The 20,621-nt window shown below is 42.1% G+C and overlaps 2 protein-coding genes and 1 long non-coding RNA gene across 5 annotated transcripts in view; 2 read left to right on the forward strand and 1 right to left on the reverse strand.

Moving 5' to 3' along the window:
- The first annotated feature begins 785 nt into the window (after positions 1-785).
- Positions 786-14,462, forward strand: LRRIQ4 (leucine rich repeats and IQ motif containing 4). Its single transcript, XM_012470976.2, is given in 6 exon segments — positions 786-1,479; positions 1,482-2,062; positions 3,790-3,963; positions 5,479-5,617; positions 8,014-8,210; positions 12,741-14,462. Coding segments are annotated over 6 exon segments (1,674 nt in total). The 5' UTR covers positions 786-1,049; the 3' UTR covers positions 12,894-14,462.
- The window catches only part of LRRC31 (leucine rich repeat containing 31), a 28,795-nt gene continuing 22,373 nt past the window's right edge, over positions 14,200-20,621 (reverse strand). For 2 of the 3 annotated variants that reach the window (XM_012470975.2, XM_012470973.2), the window contains 2 exons: positions 18,898-19,065; positions 14,200-15,611 (listed from right to left, as the gene is read on the reverse strand). In XM_012470975.2, coding sequence (XP_012326398.2) covers positions 15,256-15,611; positions 18,898-19,065 — 524 coding nt within the window. In that variant the 3' untranslated portion in view covers positions 14,200-15,255. The remainder of the gene's footprint in view (positions 15,612-18,897; positions 19,066-20,621) is intronic. The other variant, XM_012470974.2, reaches the window with a different exon arrangement.
- LOC105729980 (uncharacterized) overlaps positions 17,133-20,621 on the forward strand; it is a 35,548-nt gene continuing 32,059 nt past the window's right edge. The window contains exon 1 of the long non-coding RNA XR_010343494.1: positions 17,133-18,184. This is a non-coding gene — a long non-coding RNA (uncharacterized LOC105729980). The remainder of the gene's footprint in view (positions 18,185-20,621) is intronic.

The raw sequence follows: 20,621 nt of genomic DNA on the forward strand, positions 1-20,621 counted from the left end.
TTCCCTATGGCCACTTGGTCAAAGTCTAATGGGGATAACTAATTAGTGGGGAACACTGACTTTGCATTTGGGGCTACTCCAGATTCTAATCCACTATGCCAACCCACACATGGCTGTTAAAAGTTTGTCTGGTTTCTCCTTTGCCTGTGCCTATTAAAGGGTTGTTTCTCTGCCTGACAGTCCTCAAACTTGCAAATGACATTAGGCATGAGTGGGTCTGCTCACTGGTCTCTAGTTATTTAGGAAAGGCTGGTGCATCTCTAGAATATAGTTTTTTTGTTTGTTTGTTTTTTGTTTTTGTTTTGTTTTTTAGCTTTCTTTGTATCTTTGACTCTCTGGTGGCTTTAAGGTAAAATACTGTATTTTAAAATATGAGGTTTTTCCCCAGTGTTTTCTCAGTGTTATGGTAAAAGCAAGGATCTTTTGCAACCTTCTACATCCTACTGGAAACATTCAGAATAGGCATTTTTTTAAGTTGAAATTAGGCTGGGTGCAGTGGCTCACACCTATAATCCCAGCACCTTGGGAGGTCGAGGCAGGTGGATCTGAGGTCAGGAGTTTGAAACCAGCCTGGCTTGCATGGTGAAACACCATCTCTACTGAAAATATAAAACAAAAAATTAGCTGGACGTGGTGATGGGTGCCTGTAATCCCAGCTACTCAGGAGGCTGAAGCCGGAGAATCCCTTGAACCTGGGAGCCAGAGGTTGTAGTAAGCAGAGATCGAACCATTGCACTCCAGCCTGGGCAACAATTGCAAAACTCTGTCTCAAAAATAAATAAATAAATAAATCTGAAATTCATCTCTTCTTTTCATGTGAGTCTACGTGTTAGGGGAAGGAGTTTACACTTTAATTCTTCTCTTAACATGAAATGCAAAAACCTAAATTTTATGTTCTGTCATAATTTCAAGCACTAAGTTTAATTAACTAGGTTTTAAGTTTATTTTTCTTAAGGATAGCAAGTCTGGTGGCAGGTAAATTCTGATTCTTTTTTTCATTCTTTTCACAATATTTCAGATTTTGAATATTTGAACGTTTCTTCACAATAATGTCAAAAGACGTAAAGTCAGTAGAACGTTCACCTAAAATTCCTCAGAGAAATGATCCACAGCATGTCAATGATAGAACATTTTTCATCAATGCCTCTAATCAGAGCTTGACTGCCATTCCGTTGGAGATCTTCGCATTCACAGAATTAGAAGAAGTGCATTTGGAGAACAACCAGATTGAAGAAATTCCCCAGGAGGTTCAGCGTTTAAAGAACATAAGGGTCCTTTACCTGGACAGGAACAACCTGCGGAGCCCGTGCCCGGCTCTGGGGCTGCCGAGTAGCCTGGAGAGCCTGGAGAGCCTGGGCCTGAGCTGCAACCGCATCTCCTCCTCCTCCCTGCTCGTCGTCAGCTTCCTCCGCGCCCTGCGTGAGCCCCGGCCCTACCCGACCGACCTGAAGGAGGTTCCCGTCGTCATTTGTAAAAACCTCCCCACCTGCAGCTGCTCGGACTGGCCGGAAACCACCTGAAATGTCTGCCCGAGGAAATAGTGAACCAGACCAAGCTGAGGGAGATCTACCTGAAGCGGAACCAATTTGAAGTTTTCCCCCAGCAGCTCTGCGTTCTCTGCAACCTGGAGATCACTGACCTGGACGAGAACAAAATCGGCGCCGTCCCAGAAGAGATCGGGCACCTGACGCGGCTGCAGAAGTTCTTCGCGGCTTCCGACAACCTCCCCGTTCTGCCGGCGTCCCTGTGCCAATGTAGCCGACTGTCAGTGCTCGATTTATCCCACGACCTTCTCCACTCCGTCCCGAACAGCCTCGCCGAGCTCAGGGAGATGAGTGGGAACCGCCCGGAGAAGGTGCCGCGCCTCATCTGCAGATGGACCTCGCTGCACCTGCTGTGCCTGAGAAACACCGGCCTGCGCGGGCTGCGGGGCTCCTTCAGGCGCCTGCTCAACCTGCGCTGCCTGGACCTCAGCCAGAACCGTCTGGACCACTGCCCACCGCAGATCTGCTCGCTGAAGAACCTGGAAGTCCTGGCACTGGATGACAATAAAACAGGGCAGGTACGGATTCCCTTTCTGGCTGTCACTATGCCGGATCACTTGAGGTCAGGAGTTTGAGACCAGCCTGACCAATATGGTGAAGCCCTGCCTCCACTGAAAATACAAAACTTAGCTGGGCGTGGTGGCGCGTGCCTGTAGTCCCAGCTACTCGGGAGGCTGAGGCAGGAGAATGGCATGAACCGGGGAGGCAGAGATTGCAGTGAGCCGAGATCGTGCCACTGCACTCCAGAGTGACACTCCGTGAGCCTCCGTCTAAAAAAAAAAGAATAGAAAAGAAAAGAATATAAAAGAAAAAAAAACGAGATTTTTCCCATGTGGTTCGTATGGGCCAGAAAGAAACCGATAGATGGACATAACGGTGAGGCTGATTTTGGCTGCACTAAAGTAGGAAATCTGATGGTTAGAAGAAGCCATAGAAGGTAATGAGCTTTTCTTCACAGGAGGTGGTGTTTAGATAACGACTGGATGGCTTGCTATAGTATGTATGCAACCACTGTATTAGAGGCTTGGAAGACAGAACCTTCCTTAGGCCTTGCAGTCCTGAAAGTCTGGCACTCTGTGAATGGCGGCCCAGTTCCCACATAGGGTTCACAAGCCTGGGTATTCACTGGAAAGCAGAACACGACAGGATGGGGTCATAACAGCGTTCACTGAACGCTGATTACAAGTGGTGTGAATATATGTTTGCTTCCAACTGAGATTTCAACTGAAGTTTCAAAATTATTAAAGCCTTTTAGAATGAAGAGTCACATCACTAAATTAGTTCTAATGACTGAATTTATTATGAATGCTATTAATGCAACTTTACACATAATTCTAGTATTTTTCTTTCAATAGTGTCAAGCAGTTGCCACAGTACAGTTCATAAATGGCAAGAACGTTGGTTAAAAATTGCTCCAATTTTATTTATTTTTATTTATTATTATTTTTTTTTTTTTGAGATGGAGCTTTGCTCTTGTTGCCCAGGCTGGAGTGCAATGGCGCGATCTCGGCTCACCGCAACCTCCGCCTCCCAGATTCAAACAATTCTCCTTCCTCAGCCTCCCGAGTAGCCGATATTACAGGCAAGCACCACCATGCCCAGCTAATTTTTTGGTATTTTTAGTAGAGACAGGGTTTCACCATGTTGGTCAGCCTGGTCTCAAACTCCCAAACTCAGGTGATCCACCTGCCACAGCCTCCCAAAGTGCTGGAATTATAGGCATGAGCCACCACACCCAGACTTTTTTTTTTTTTAGCTAGATTCTGGCTTTGTTGTCCAGGCTAGGGTGCAGTGGTGCAATTTCAGCTCACTGCAACCTCTGCCTCCCACGTTCCAGAGATTCTCCTGCCTCAGCCTCCTGAGTAGCTGGGATTACAGGCACCTGCTACCACACCCAGCTAATTTTTGTATTTTTTAGTAGAAACAGGGTTTCGCCATATTGACCAGGCTGGTCTTGAACTCCTGACCTCAGGTGATCTATCTGATTGGCCTCCCAAAGTGTTGGGATTAAAGGCATGAGCACTGCACCCGGCAAGGAAAAAATTGGTCTAGTTTAAAGTAGTGCATAAAAATGAAGAGCAGAAACTTTAGATCTACAAGTATAAATACTATAATTTTCCATCAGTAGGAGAGGCTAAGTTACTCCACTTGTTTAGCAGTCTGCCTCAAAACCAAAAGCCCAGTTTATTTGCTGACAGTTAATAATGATCTTCACCTGAAACTTGTCTTTCTGGAATACTTCCAGTTACCTTCAGAATTGGGCTCACTTTCAAAACTGAAGATACTTGGACTAACAGGAAATGAGTTCCTTTCCTTTCCGGAGGAAGTCCTTTCTTTAGAGTCTTTAGAGAAATTATACGCTGGGCAAGACCAGGGATCCAAACTTACCTATGTGCCGGAACACATTGGGAAACTGCAGGTAAGCCTCCCCCGATGAGCTGGCTAAGAAGCCACTGCCACTGTCCCTTAGATTGGCTGAAACAGAAAATATGAGGTCCCACAGGCTGGATGTAGAATCATCCATACTAGATTTCCAGCTTCAAACAGTGGAAGCAGAGGTTTCCCCTGTCCGTGAACAACACTTGAACATTTTATTGTGATACTTCTTTCCACTGTGTGACTTGGTGTGTTTCATTTACAGAAATTGGGTCATACCTCTTTCCATTTAATTTCCACTTTTTATAAGTAGCCCCCTGAAAACTGGATTATTTTGAAGTTAAAAATATCATACAAATGACATGGCTGGGAGCCTGCATTTTGGTGCCTAGGATTCCCTGTAAGGGGAAGTGTGACCTCTCTCCGTGCTGGGAAAAAGGAAATCATGTTGCACCAGCTTCCTAGGTCTACAGGACTGTGAGGAATACTTGCAAAGCAACAGGATAACCTCGTGCAAAGTAGCCATACCAGGGTGTCTTCATATATTCATCCTTTAAAGAACTGTTGTTTTTTTTCATGTTCCTGTTGCTGCACTATTTTTTTTTTTTTTTTTTTTCCGAGATGGAGTTTCGTTCTTGTTGCCCAGGCTGGAGTGCAATACCGCAATCTTGGCTCACTGCAACCTCCACCTCCTGGGTTCAAGTGATTCTCTTGCCTCAGCCTCCCAAGTGTCAGGGATTATAGGTGCCCGCCACCCCACTCAGCTAATTTTGTATTTTTAGTAGAGACAGGGTTTCGCCATGTTGGTCAGGCTGGTCTCGAACTCCTGATCTCAGGTGATCCACCCACCTTGGCCTCCCAAAGTACTGGGATTACAGGCGTCAGCCACTGCTCCCAGCCTGCCGCACTCTTCATGATGATAAAGTAGGCGTGGGCCACCACATAACCCCCAGTCATGCGATGGCATGTACAGCATAGGTAGTTCTCACCATGACACAGCGTCTCTATTCCTGTTTCTCCAGGCCTTTGCCCTGTGTTCGTAGAATACCTTTCCTCATCTTGTCCTTCGTAAATGTCATGTCACAATCTTAGGGTGAAGTGCAAACATCAGATTTGTGCCCAGTGAAGTTGAAAATAGTTATTTCAAATACACTCAAACCCATTCCCTATGCATCTTGGCTACTTTCACTGGGGCAATATTGGGTTGATATTTGAGGCAGTTATTCTGTAGCAACTGCCACAAATAGCTATTAAAAAGGAGTTAATGATAAATGTAGTTAAATTATTCAAATTATTTTCATAAAGTCCCGATGAAACAAATAAGCACTAGATGTCTGTAGCCTCTTCTCCCTGCATAAATGGAAACCGAGTTTAATGGATTTACTCAAAAATAACTTTATGTCTTGATGATGGTCCTTTAAATATGTTTTTTTCCTTTATCCCAGTGCATAAGTTCCCCATTGAAAGAAAAAAAAAATGCATGGGCACCCACAGATGTTCTGGTTATTATAATTAACTTATCAAGGCATATTATTATGGTATATTCATATTATTTCAGAGTCTCAAGGAGCTATATATAGAGAACAATCATCTGGAGTACCTGCCCATGTCCCTGGGGTCAATGCCTAACCTAGAAGTTCTTGATTGCCGGCACAATTAGCTTAAACAACTTCCAGATGCCATTTGCCAAGCACAAGGTGAGGGAACTTAGTAGATCCGCAGCCTGGTAGAGTTTGTGGCCAGCATTTCCCATAGCGAATGGCTTCCTTGCTTTTCTAAAGACCAATCTCGGTGTTTAGAGAATTGAGTCTATCCATCACTTCTTTGCAGGGCTCACTTAGCGGCGTGGGGGAGGCCAGCTGTCCTGATTAACATAGCTAAGTCTTGCAAAGGCAGTTGTTTATTGGAATGGAAAAGTAAATAGCAACTGCTAAGAAAATTTGCATTCACCCATATGTCCATTACACTACCAACAATAATTTACTGCACACTTACTGTATGCCAGAATTTGGAGCTGGGGTCCTGCAGTAAATTTCATCTAGGTCACTAAGCCACTTGAATAAAGGAAAAAGTAATTGGCCCAGAGTGGTGAAATTAGCAGGGAACTTTCAGAGCTACACAATTGACCTGGAAAACTATAAATGATTCCTATGTAAACTCCCAAACATTTTCCAGGAGACTAAGCCGTTCTTTGTCTGTACATTCACCCATCTGCTTAACATGCTTTTGCTGAGCACCCACTGGGACCAGATTTTAAATGTTTTTTTCCGAATTCTCTAGGCTTATGCACGTTTTCAAACTATGGCTATTCTTTAATGAGAAAAGGATGAAGGAATGTCTTGCCTACTCACAAGACATTCAAACATTGGGGGCTGGGCTGGGCATGGTGGCTCACACCTGTAATCTCAGCACTTTGGGAGACGGATCACCTGAGGTCAAGAGTTCAAGACCAGCCTGACCAACATGGCAAAACCCCATCTTTACTAAAAATACAAAAATTAGCTGAGTGTGATGACACTCTGCCTGTAATCTCAGCTACTTGGGAAGCTGAGGTAGGAGAATTGCTTGAATCTGGGAGGTGGAGGTTGCAGTGAGACAAGATCGCGCCACTGCACTCCAGCATGGGCAACAGAGTGAGACTCTGTCTCAAAAAAGAAAAAAACAAAAATCCTGGGGGCGAGGGGTTGTGTGCATTGTATGCAATACTCTTTAGTAACGCTCCTCACCATGAATTGCTACCGTGTCTTGGTCCCTGGAGGAGTGAAATATTCTCAAATATTTTCAGTGTTTACTATTTTTCTGTCTCTAATATTATTGACTGGCTTCAACAACTTTGAACTGTTAAAAAGAAGTTGTAAAAAAAAAACTTGGTTTGCCTTATTTAATTGGAAGCCTTTTATTAGATGGCACAGCAAAAGACAGACTGGACTAAAGAATGTACTTTGATATGATCTTTTTTGAAATGTGTATAATTTTACGTTCTTTAAATATTCAGTCTCATGACCACATTTTTTATATTTATCTTCTCTTTTGGTGAACCACATATAGAAAAGTGACTGAATTTATAAGTCATTTATCACTGAGTAGTATTTAAACATAATTTTTCTCTTCTCCCTCCTTACTACTGGGTACTACCAAACTTTTCATCCCTGTCTGTTTGGTAAAATGCTGCATTTTGGTGTTTAATGTACATTTCTCTCATGGAGTGGTGATTTTAAGCATCTTTTTCATACTTATTAAGCATTTTTGTTTCTCTTTCAGTGAACTATTTAAAGATAGTCCATTATGCTAAAAAACCAGCTTCAGAGCATTCTATATAATATGATAATATTTTGATTTATGATGTTTTATAATTTCTTTCAAAAACTTAATTTGCTTGTCAACTTGAGAGTAGCAAGGGAATGACTGTGTGAACCAGCTGTCTCACATTCCACAGTCTTTAGGGATCAGGGAGGTAACACCAACGTGCCAAAGCTTGTAGCAATCACAGGGAGTAGTGAGCCCTGTGGGAAATGGCATGAAGCATGCATTTTTCCAATACTTGGCCAGAGGCAGTGGCTCACACCTGTAATCCTGGCACTTTGAGAGGCCCAGGTGGGTGGATCACTTGAGGCCAGGAGTTCAAGACCAGCCTGGACAACATGGTAAAACCCATCTCTACTAAAAATACAAAAATCAAAAATTAGGTTGTAGTGAGCCCAGATCATGCCACTGTACTCCAGCCTGGGTGACAAAGTGAGACTCTGTCTGAAACAACAACAAAAACCCCTCAGTACTCTGCTGACCTGAGGAACTGCAGGGTCTGAGTGATTTTTGCCAATGGGCTATCAGTTTCAGCTAAAAACTGTTGCTCTAAACAAACAAACAAAACATTTGGAATATCTGGAGACTGAATTCTGTTCTCTTCATTAAGAGAAGGAGCAAACATAGAGATAGAACTTTTATTAGATGGTATAAAAAGTTTTGTGTATCCTTCCTCTCATTCCTTTTGCAAATGCAGAATTGGATCCCTCACATATGTGGGCAGGATTAGGTGACAAGTTAATATTGTTTGTTCTTAAGATTGATCCACCATTTAAAAAAATATTTTCAGCTTTGAAAGAATTACTGCTGGAGGACAACTTGCTCACCCATCTTCCAGAGAATTTGGATTCCCTAGTGAATATTAAGGTCCTGACACTGATGGACAATCCCATGGAAGAACCCCCAAAAGAAGTGTGTGCTGAAGGCAATGAGGCCATATGGAAATACCTCAAGGAAAAAAGAAAAAAGAATATAATGGCAACAAAGGTAACATCAGCCCAGATTCTTGATAACAGTTTTTTTAGAGGGAGCCTAATGTTAAACACATTACAGATTATCCTATGGAGCGACTCTTTGCACATCTACACCCTTGTCCTGCTTCTGAAAAGAGAAGTTACTTAGCTGCTTTTATGTCCCCAGGGCTATGTAAGAAAATTTTTAAATGTCAGCCCTAGCATTTCTGTCTTTTATGTTCCTTATTTCTTTGTTCAATAAGAAGCCAACAAATAGGCAAAGGAAACCAAAACTTCAAAATTTCAAATCAATCTAAAATTCTTAGGACTGTTTCATTGGAATGAAGAAAGCTTGCATTAACAAAACAAGTAAAATAAGGTTGACAAATTAGAAGTGAAAGTATTTATAGACAAGAGGCTGAGCCCAGGGTTCTGAGCTGCCACCAGCTAGGATTGAAGGGCTGAGATCCTTGAAATTCTGCTCTAGCCCATTGAGCCCATGGAGATATAGGATACCCCAGACAGGTCTGGAATGTGTCCACTTCAACCAGTGTTCTTTATTCTCCAACTGGTCACACCCAGATGACTACATAAGCCCCCCGATTAGTGTCCCTGCTTCCATGCCGGCTCCCCTCCAACACACCTTCTGCTCAGTAATTGCACTGATGCTATTAAAACATGGGCTAGAGCTCACCACTCCACTGAAATTGGCATCTTCCGTTTCACTCAGAGTGAGAGTCAAGTCTTTGGTCTGTAAAACCCTCTCTCAATAGCCCTCAACCCTATCAGACCTAATATTCTCCCTTTATGATCAATCTTTTGTGATACCTCTTTTATTCCAAAGCAAATTCAGAGATAATAAAAATCTACAAAAGCACATACTTTTAATCGAAATAATGCCTGAGTTGCAACATAGAAGAGAAAGAAAAGTAATTTATATAAAATATGTATTTCAGGCCAGGCATGGTGGCTAATGTCTGTAATCCCAGTACTTTGGGAGGCCAAGGTGGGTGGATCACTTGAGGTCAGGAGTTCGAGATCAGCCTGACCAACATGGTGAAACCCCCAGCTAATACAAAAATTAACCGGGCATGGTAGTGTATGCCTGTAATCCCAGCTACTCTGGAGCCTGAGGCAGGAGAATCACTTAAACCCAGGAGGTGGAGGTTACAGTGAGCCATGATCGTGCCACTGCACTCCAGCCTGAGAGACAGAATGAGACTCTGTCTCAAAAAAAAAAAAAAATTATTTCAATGTATATATGCTCAGGATGGATTACACTTGAAAGAATGAAAGTTGTGGTTTTTAATTGAATACTTCCTAAAAGCATTTTTTTTTTTTTGAGACGGAGTCTTGCTCTGTCACCAGGCTGGAATGCAGTGGCACGATCTCCCAGCCTCCCAAGTAGTGGGACTACAGGCGCTCACCACCATGCCCAGCTAATTTTTGTATTTTTAGTAGAGACGGGGTTTGGTTTCACCATATTGGCTCAATCTCTTGACCTCGTGATCCGCCCACCTCGGCCTCCCAAAGTGCTGGGATTACAGGCGTGAGCCACCGTGCCTAGCCCCCTAAAAGCATTTTGAAAAATCCCGCACCCTTTTTCACATTCTTAAAATGATATTTAACATTATTGGCACAAGTTTGAATCATTGCAAAGGATGTAATTTCCAGTGAATTTTAAATGTCGACATTTTAAAATAGATCTGTTAGATCAATATTTTAAATGTATCCAGTGGAACTGAGTATCATTAGGATTTGTCAACACCAATTTACAAATACTCAAATAAGTAATTTTATAGGCAGAATTTTTATATCATATTTCTTTTCTTCTTCAACATGCATGTCCATTCTACTTTCCCCTCAGAATTGATCCTAAAGTTATATAGATATACATATAAATCTTTTATAGATTGTTCTTTTGTACTTCTAGGCAACAAAAATATTTATATAAATTAAATTTTAAACATTTAAAAATGTATATACATTACAACTATTAGCAGTTTAACATCACCTAAAACAACATAAAATTTCTTACAAATTTTAATAATTATTAGGATTTTTTAGAACAGTATAAGGAGTTTTTTTTAATGTAGTTTATATATTCATGTATAAATGTTGCTGATTATTAGAATAAGTCAGGGTTTATTATAGATTCTACTCCGGATTTTCATTTTACAGATGAAAGCCTTAAGAAACCTTGTTCATGTAGATGGGTTAATGAGAATGGAAGAAGCTTTTTTTGCCTGTAATGTTTTCTTTTAAATAACAATGCTTTCATGCATCTCTGAACTTATTCCAGATTTATATCCCCCAAATCAATAGCAAGTCTTAGCTGACATGTCAACTAGTCTTACCTTATTTATCTTGAAGGTAGAATTAGAAACCACCTGTCTTGCAAAAGGATTGGTTAACCAGTCCTCAGAGTCAATCATTCTCTCATCAACGCTTATACTTGAATTATCTTTTTCTTTTTTGTGTGTGTGTGTATGTGTGTCCTAAAGATTTTTGTAGTCCAGGGCAATGTGCCATAGTAAGATTCAGGTGTTCAGGTTGGTGCAAGGCACACCCTCCTTCTGTGGAGCACCAGAGGGGCAAGTGAGATGGGGCATCCACAGTTATGTTCTCGGGATGATTTTAGGAAGGGATGCAGCTCAGGAAATAAGCTGTCTTCAACTTATCCATGCCTGCACACCGTTGGAAAGGCTTCGTAGACCAGGGTACAGGCTGCACATTGAAGACTGCTTAACCTTAAGACCACAAAAAAGCTCCATAAATTTCCAAAATGCCTCTAGAGAGCAGTGCTACTCCCTGGATCCTGGTTGGTCTGCTGTTTTCACTCCCCAACTCATCTTTCCTGCTCTCACTGGGCTTCAGTCACAAGCAGATCCCTGGTGTTCTTCCAAGGACCAAGCGTGCTCTGGCTCAGGGCCTTAACACTGGTTCTTCCCTGTGCCCAGAGATGCTTCCCCCAGATATGGGCAAGATTCTGGTCCTCACTTCATTCCATCTCTGCTTGAATGGCCTCTTATCAGAGAGCCCTTCCTTGATCCACCTTATATGAAACAGCATACTCCCATCCACCTCTTTCATTTGTTCATTCATTCATTCATTCATTTATTGAGCTTCTACTATGTACCAGACACTGTTCTAACCATAGAGATACATCAGTGAACAAAACAAATATTTATGTCCTCACAGCACTTAAAATCTAGTAGGAGGGAAATAAAAGCATGAAATATAAAATGTAAAATTAAATACTATGTCAAAGAGTGCTACTGTTAAATTTAAAAAAAAATCAGCCTAAGGGGAACTGAAATTACCTGTAGTGTGTAGAGGTGGGGAAGTAATTGATTTAAATAAGATTGTCAGAGTAGGCCTCATTGAAAAGATGACAGTCTTGGCTTAGGCGACCACAACAAAATACCATAGAACAGGTGGCTTAAACAACAGAAATGTTTTCTGACAGTTCTGGAGGCTGGAAGTCTGAGGTCAGAGTATCAGCATGATTGGATTCTGGTGAAGGCTCTCTTCCTGGCTTGTAGAAGCTCCCTTCTCCCTGTGTCTTCATACGGCAGAGAGGGAGAGTGAGAGAGATATTTCACTAGAGAGTGATAGCTCTCTGATATCTCTCCTTATAAGGCCACTAATCTCATCATGAGGGCCCCACCCTCATGACCTCATCTAAATCTAATTATCACCCATAGCCCCCTCTCCAATTTCCATCACACTGGGGATTAGGGCTTCAACATATGAATCTGGGGCAACACAGTTTAGTCCATAGCAATGACAATTGAGCAAACCCTTGAAGCAGTGGAGCCGTCTGAATACTGAGAAGAGTTCCAGGCAAAGGAAGCAGCGAATGTACAGGCTCTGAGTTAGAACTGTGCCCGTGTGTCTGAGCAGGGAGGAAGCCCGAATGGCTGGAGCAGAGTGAGCCAGGGAAAGAGGAGTTAAGAGGTTAGGAGGGTCAGGTTTGGGGAGGCAGATCAGAGAGGGCCTTGTAAGCCATATAAGGACTTTGGCTTTTATTCTGAGAGAAATGGGGAGCCACTGGATGAGTCTACTACTAGAGGAGGGGTGTTGTTGGGCAGGTAGGAGGGGATGGGATCCAGGGGACAAGTGAGGGCTGGCTTTAGGCAGGAGCACAGACAGCCGAGTAAGGAGCTGGAAGGCAGGGAAGAGCGCTCAGATCCCCTCACCATGCACGGTGGCTCACTGTAGCACTCATCACCGTCTGTCAAATTAAACATTCATGTGTTTATTTCTCACTGTCTCTTCTCTCACTAAAATGTGAGCGCCATGAAATTGAAGCAGTTATTTCACAGCTGTTGCCAAAAAGTCTAGAACTTTTCAGGACCTGGCACATAAAAGCAATAAATGCATTTTTAAAAAATTTGCCTGAATGCTGGCCGGTTGAGAAAAATAGAAAATAAAATTTAGAGTTCTAATCACATCCCATTGTCTACATCTTCAAGACCACCTATCAGAAAAAAGAGATTTAACAATCTCCCATTCATCATGATACCAGCCGATGCTGAATTTGGGTTTATCTTGCTTTCAGATTCAGGCGTGGTGGTGTGGAACAATGGTACGGAAAGGATTTGGGAAATTCAGTGAACTAATAAAAGCACGAAAGAAAGGAAAGGCATCTCCAAAAGATAAGAAAGGAAAGAAGGATGTAAAAGAAATACCAGGAAAGGAAAATCAGAAATAATCCTAAAAACTGATAAATTGGGGTAATGAACCTTGATGGATTAAGAAGGCAAAATATCTAGCAATTAGATGCCTACTACGTTAAAAATTATTCATAAAATTATGTTTATGTGTAAAAATAAATGATTTTTAAAAAAATTTTTTTATTTTTTTTTTTATATAGATGGGGTTTCACCATGTTGGTCAGGCTGGCCTTGAACTCACGACCTCAGGTGATTCTCCTGCCTTGGCCTCCAAAGTTCTTGGATTACAGGCGTGAGCCACCACGCCTGGCCAAATAAATGATTTTTACTTTGACTGAAATGTTTACGGATACAATGATATGACACCTTGGAATTGCTTCTAAATAATATGGGATGGGGAGGGGAAAGTGGGTAGGAATACACGTGAAACAAGATTGGCCATACGCGGATAACTACAGAATAAGGCGATGAGTACACGAGGGCTCATTATACTATTTTCCTATGTTATTTATTTTTTATTTCTTTCAAGACAGGACCTCACTCTTGCCCAGGCTGGAGTGCAGTGGTGCAATCTTGGGTCGCTGCAACTTCTGCTTCCCAGGTTCCAGCAATTCTTGTGCCTCAGCCTCCCGAGTAGCTAGGACTACAGGCGCCTGCCACCACGCCTGGCTAATTTTTATATTTTTTTGGTAGAGATGGGGTTTCACCATGTTGGCCAGGCTGGTCTCGGACTCCTGACCTCAACTGCCCTGCCCACCTTGGCCTCCCAAAGTGCTGGGATTACAGGCATAAGCCACCACACCCATCCTGCCTACTTTTGAAACTTTTATTGTGAAATAATTATAGATTCACAGGAAGTTCTAAAGAAACGCTTAGGTAGGTCCATGCCTTGCTCAGCCTCCCTCAATGCTGACCTCTTGCATAAGTGTAGCACAGTAACAAAACCAGAAAACTGACATTGGTACAATCAACAGTGCACTCGTTTGCGTATATGTGTGTGTTTGTATAATCCTATGCAATTTTGTCACAGAGCTTTGTGTAACCACTATCACAATCAAGACACGGAGTTGCTCCCTTGCCACAAGTTTCCCTTGTGCTGTTCCTACTGTCCGCTCCTCTCCCAGTTCCTAACCTGTTCTCCATCATCTCCATCATGTTGTCACTTTGGGAATGTCACATAAATGGAAATGCACAGTATGTAACTCCGACTGGCTTTTTTATTCAGCATAATCCACTTGAAGTCTGTCCAAATGGTGGCCGGTATCAGTGGTTGTTCCTTTCTGCTGCCGAGGAGCACTGCACAGTCCCACAGTTGATTTAACCTTTTACTCATTGTTTCTAGTTTTTTGCTATTATTAACAAAGTTGCCGGGGAGCATTCATGCATAGGTTTTGCATCTGCACAGATACTCATGGAAATCATGGGAACGCCCAGGGAATTCATGGTATTCTTTTATATCATGCAGCCCAAAATATTCCCTTTTATAGCATTCAAAACTTCCTCATCCTGAACACTTTTTAATTTGGAGTAGTGTTGATTTTAAATTTGCATGTCTTTCAGGCAGTGATTACAATACTAATTTGAGTAGAGCATGTCAGAATAGAAACGCGTAGACACACATCTCTGCCATGCAATGACGCTCATGCTCTAGCAAAAGAAAATCAAAAATTTCAAAAATAGTTTAATGCAACACAGAAAGTGTCATTAATGAACTAAAGAAGTTTGATGAGGCAAATTCCATTTCAAAGAAATGCCTAAAGGCAATATGTAAACAATTTGTCTTTTTAAACATGAAAGGTTTTAATTTATTCTAACAAGATGTATTTTTCATACTGAGTTTTAAATTTTTAACCACTTTTTACTAAGATTTATATGTCAGTGACTATCATTACTGTCCATGGTTTATATCTGAAATAAAATGCACCAGAACATAAAATAATAAACCTTAGGAGACGCTTTCAGAGAAAAACCTACATAGACCACATTATGAGACATATAATAACAGTGATGATACATGAAACTATTAGCTAGTGCCTTTCACGTTAGAATTACACATACGCATACACACACACACTTATATTTAGAATACAACTTGTAGGAAAAGAGAAGGCAAAACATTTCTGGGCAAGAGAAAACCAGTTGCAGTACCAGAATCTAAACACTTTTTGCAAGGCTTCTAAACAGTAAAGGAACTAATTATATATCCAAAACGAATCTATTGAAAAATGCCATTTTTGTATCATAAGACAGAGAATAATGGCATGTTCACATTAGATATTATATACACATATTTACAAAGCTCTTGTAATAGAAGTCCCATTAAACGGCTCAGAAGTTGATGTTCAGTTGATGACACTGGAATTCGTTCATGTTCTTTTCCTCTGGAGAATGATTTGTAGCTTAGTAGGACAATGGGAAATCAGCTTCCTGAAACCCACCATGGTCAAAGCGAATGCTTCTTTTTCTGTCTTGGCCAAACCATTCTAGTTCCTCCTCCTGTGAAGCTGGGAGAATCCATCGTTTCATTCCTATCTCAGTGATCTGAGGAAGTTTGGTCACAGCGCACAACAAGTGTCTAAACCACCGTCCACAACCTCGAAAATTTGATGGTCGAAGGCTAACATCCAGCTCGATGAGCTCGTTGAGGAACTGCACCTTTTGGCACAGCATGGTCCACCCTGCATCACAGATGCTGTCATTATAGCTCAGGTCCAGCTTTCGCAGTTTGGCCAGATGACCCGTCTGTATAACCGATGCTGGAAAAGAAAATCACTCTAAATGCCAACATGCAAGAATACACTCGGCCATGGCTATTCCCATTTCCCATAACACTGTCTCTGGACTAGGAATGACACGATTAGTAATTAGTAATGATTTGTTATTAGCAGCTTCATTCAGGACATCTGAAATTAGTAGCAGATTTCCTGTCTGTACATCCTGTGTACAAGCTTTTTTATTTCTTTTTCCAAATCCCAACCCAGTAATTATTTTTTGTCAAGTTCTTGCTCTCTGCTCCACTGGAGTCCCAGCTCTTCCTACAGACTTTCTCTAATTAAATGTAAAGAGTGGTGGCTCATTGGCTTTGACTAAGGACCATTTGTAAATAATCTCCTTGCTGCTTATACTGTTTAATTGTTCATTCATTCAGTCATTCTTCATTCAGCAATTATTTCACCGAGCAACTTTCCATGTGCAGAACATACCTGGATAATTTCCAGTTCACCTTAGAGACCCCCAATACACCAGACAGTTTTCCCTTTGAATAGAACATATCAGTACTACCTACAATGGCACTTAAAAATGATAACTAATGTACAATCTGAGCTATTTGATCAGAAAATAAATAAGTTAATACTGAAATAAAGAATTCTGTAAGAGAAGGCAAGAGAGCTAACCAAGGCAAATGGGGCATGCTTCCCTTTTCAGCCAAACCCAGGAATGGATGGATGCACGGGTGGCTGAGCTCTCAAACTCACTGTGGAATCAAACTGTCAGCAAGTTTGAAAGTGTTGGAGTTGGAGCATTCTCCTTGATCTGAAAGTCGTGCCGTGTGAGAAAGGACTGAAAGACTTGGCCGGGCACGGTGGCTCACGCCTGTAATCCCAGCACTTTGGGAGGCTGAGGCGGGTGGATCACGAGGTCAAGAGATCGAGACCATCCTGGTCAACAAGGTGAAACCCCGTCTCTACTAAAAACACAAAAAATTAGCTGGGCACGGTGGCGCGTGCCTGTAATCCCAGCTACTTGGGAGGCTGAGGCAGGAGAATTGCCTGAACCCAGGAAGCGGAGGTTGCAGTGAGCCGAGATCGCGCCACTGCACTCCAGCCTGGGTAACAAGAGCGAAACTCCGTCTCAAAAAAAAAAAAAAAAAAAAAGAAAGACTAGGGCACATTCAGTCCTAGAGGGAGAAAATTTGAGGGAGACCTGGCTGTTGCCCAACACCATAGGGCTGACGTGAGTAAGAAGGAGCTGAATGTTTCAGCTCACTGACGGACAGATGCACTGGCTGAAAGACACCCGAAGACAGATTGGGGCCTAGTGGGAGGCCTTCCTCCTGCTAAGAGTCGCTCCATAATGCTGGGGCAAACTGGAAACAGTTCAGGCAGAATTGTGGTGGTCATTATTAGAGAGCCTGTGAAAAGGATTTCTCTCTGATATTGATTAGGAGGTTGGATCGAGACTTCCAAGATCCCTTTCAACTCTCAGATTCTATACAACTCACCTGATTGCTGCATTCATTCCTGGGTTTGGCTGAAAAGGGAAGCATGTCCCATTTCTTCTTTTATTTTCCAGAAAGATTGTGTAAAATTGGTATTATTTCTTCCTCAATTGTTTCACAGAATTCACCAATGAAGCCATCTAAATTTGGAATTTTCTTTGTGGGAAAGAGCCCTCGCCTCAACTAAAAATACAAAAATTAGCCAGGCGTGGTGGTGTGCACCTGTAATCCCAGCTACCTGAGAGGCTGAAGCAGGGGAATTGCTCGAACCCAGAAGGCAGAGGTTGTAGTGAGCTGAGATAGAGCCACTGTACTCCAGCCTGGGTGACACAGAGAGACTCCTTCTAAATAAGTAAATAAAATAAACAAAATGCAGACATGCACACACCTCATGAGTACAACAACCCTCACCCATCCACATACCCTCTTTCCACCAGCGGAAGTGTGGACAGGCCACTTCTTATTTTTTAAAAAAAATGCTAAATTTTATGTTTTCAAATAGATATTACATGCCCATCGAATAACATTCCAAGGTTATACAGTGAAACTAAACTGTATAAATTTTATTCAGATTTCACCCATTTTTCTGCACCTATCCTTTTTCTTTTCCAGGATCCAGTCCAGAAATGCCACATTTCAGTTACATGTATGTTCTTTGGTTGGTTTTTCTTGAAACAGAGTCTTCCTCTGTCACCCAGGCTGGAGTGCAGTGGGGCAATTATAACTCACTGCAGTCTTGAATTCCTGGACAGGCCACTTCTACAGACAAACTTCAGGTCTTTCTCAAAGGAAAGTGTAATACTGGCGTATTTCTTCACTATTTAATATGTAAAACTATATTACTATTTTTCATAGCTTCTGTTTCTTAAAATATGCCACTGATGAAGTGTTCAAGTGTGGTGCCTCCAAACGTAAGTCCTGTGGTTATTACAGCATAATTCTTGCATAATACATAATTTTTCGGCCCATGTGTCGTGCCATAGCAAAACTGACTGGTATATACACTGAGAACACAGATAGAACTGCCTGGAGTGACTGTTCTGGCCCTTCATTTGGAGACGTGCTCATTGCTTTGGAATGCCGGCAGCTGATGGCTGAATAGTGATTGAGGTGAGAGGACAAGGCTAGCTGGGGGACAAAGGTAGTACTTTCTGATTCATTGTTTTATAATGGGAAGTGGACTCATAGAATGATTTTAGGGAACATTTGGAATATTTTCACTGGAATCCCACAGTGCAAAAGTTATTCCTTATTCAATTATCTTTCCATCACTCTAGACTGACGTGGAAAAAGTGTCAGATTGGTACCACAGTATGCCTGTAACCTCTCTCATCTTTTTCTAATAGAGAGAAGGAGCCTCTAATCAAAGCCATGAGCAGTCTAATATCTATGAGAAATGATATCTGTATTTCAGTTACAGCGATAATCAGTTTCCTGTTTAAATAAAAGCATTTAAATTAGAGTTAATTTAAAGGAAAAGTTAAGTAGTAGTGCAGGAACCATGTTGATGGGGCGAAATGCAGATGACTGCAGTGGGAGCACTCATGGAGCGGGGAGGTGTGGGACGGAGCTGTTTGCCTTTCAGGAACCTCCCCACCTATCTATATCCATATTCTTTTATGAAACATCCTCCACTGCCATGTGGTTTTAGAATTGCCTTTGCTCATTCTAATTAGACCTCTCAGCAGGTACTGGGGAGAAGGGAATCCGCAGAGGGCTTCACCCTAGGTCTCATGCCTCCTCAACCTCCCCACTCCATGCTTTGCGGGGGTGGTACCCTCTGTTCTGTGTGCCGAGACCGCTTGGAACAAGTAGATACACACCCAGGAGAGCCACGTCCTCTGTCACCAGGGAACAGCTGCTCAGCCTCAGCACTTGAAGAGACGTGGAAAGCTTTAGTGTTTCCAGAAGCAGCTTCAAGTTGCCACCAACACACTTGTTCCAAGAAAGATTGAATACTTCTAGAGCAGAGAGGTGAACGGAGGCTTCAGCTAAAAGTGATAATGATAAGAACAGCAGTAATTCAGGTTTTCTTAGAGATCGTAAGCTTTGGATTTGAGGAAACTGGTCTAGGCCAACATATTAGTATGACTGCGGTTGAGAAAGTTGTAAAGACTATTTTCTGCTGCCTTAAATTCATGGCGTCAATGTATGTTGTCTGTTTTTATTTGAAGGAATATTGGAAACTTTAGCAAACAAAAACTTGATAAATTGGAATTCACTGTCCAACTGGGGTTTCTTTCCTTCACTTCACATGTTGGAAGGAGAGAAACGCAAAGTGCTTGGACAGCTCGTCAAGATTTCCAGAATGTGTCCTGGTTGGTGCATATTCCACTGCACGGTCATTGCTGAGGTTCAGATGGGCCAACCCTCCCTAAGGGTCTGAAATACCAAAACGTATTTGTGTTTACTTCACAGCAATTATTGCAGGCACGGAAGGCAACTAGTGTATTTTGGAAAGATTTTTAAAGAAAAGTAAAAGATTTTCTGCTTAATTTTCAGTTGCCCCCCAAAGTTAAAATTAACTGGAATATCTTATTCCCAAGTTAATTGCACTTTAAACTATTCTGTTTCTAGAGAATAACGTGTTCAAGGGGAAGATATATATCCTTTTATAATATCTAGTAAGAATATCCCTTACTCACAGTACAGAGATCTACATTAAGGAGAAATGGAACTTTTCTTCTAAAAATGATGTAGGGAAATATATATTTATTTCATTTACTTAATTCAGATTGAATGGTAGCTTTATGTCAGATGATATAATTTAGTGTAATACCTAGTTGATCATGATTCATTGATTTTGCAGCTAGAATTAGAAAGACCTGTGCCTTCTAATGACCATTAATTCCTTAAAAAAATTTTTTCCCAGCCTTGGCAACATGGTAAAACTCCGTCTCTACCAAAAGCACAAAAATTAGCCCGGTGTGGTGGCATGTTCCTGTAGACCCAGCTACTGGAGAGGCTGAGATGGCATGATCACTTGTAGCCAGGAGGCTACAGTGAGCCATGATACTGCCACTGCACTGCCGCCTGGGCAGCAGAGCAAGACCCTCCCAAAGTACTGGGATTACAGGTGTGACCCACTGCATCTGGCCCAAGTTCAGAGTTCTTTTTTTTTTTTTTTTTTTTTTTGAGATGGAGTTTTGCTCTTGTTACCCAGGCCGGAGTGCAATGGCACGATTTCGGCTCACCACAACCTCCGCCTTCTGAATTCAAGCAATTCTCCTACCTCAGCCTCCTGAGTAGCTGGGATTACAGGCTCACGCCACCACGCCCAGCTAATTGTTTTTTATTTTTAGTAGAGACGGGTTTCACCTTGTTGACCAGGATGGTCTCGATCTCTTGACCTCGTGGTCCACCCACCTCGGCCTCCCAAAGTGCTGGGATTACAGGCGTAAGCCACCGCGCCTGGCTTTATTTAGGGCATTCTTGCCCTCCTTTTCAGCCTGAGTATTTTGTTCAGCCCATTTTTTTTGTTCAGCTCTTGTAGACTTTGTCCTCACCATGCCCTGCTCCCAGGGCTCCCTCAGCATCGTTCATCTCA

The sequence above is a fragment of the Aotus nancymaae genome, unplaced genomic scaffold (assembly GCF_030222135.1).
Source record: "Aotus nancymaae isolate 86718 unplaced genomic scaffold, 86718_ANA_hifiasm-v0.15.2.pri h1tg000019l, whole genome shotgun sequence".
Lineage (NCBI taxonomy): Eukaryota > Metazoa > Chordata > Mammalia > Primates > Aotidae > Aotus > Aotus nancymaae.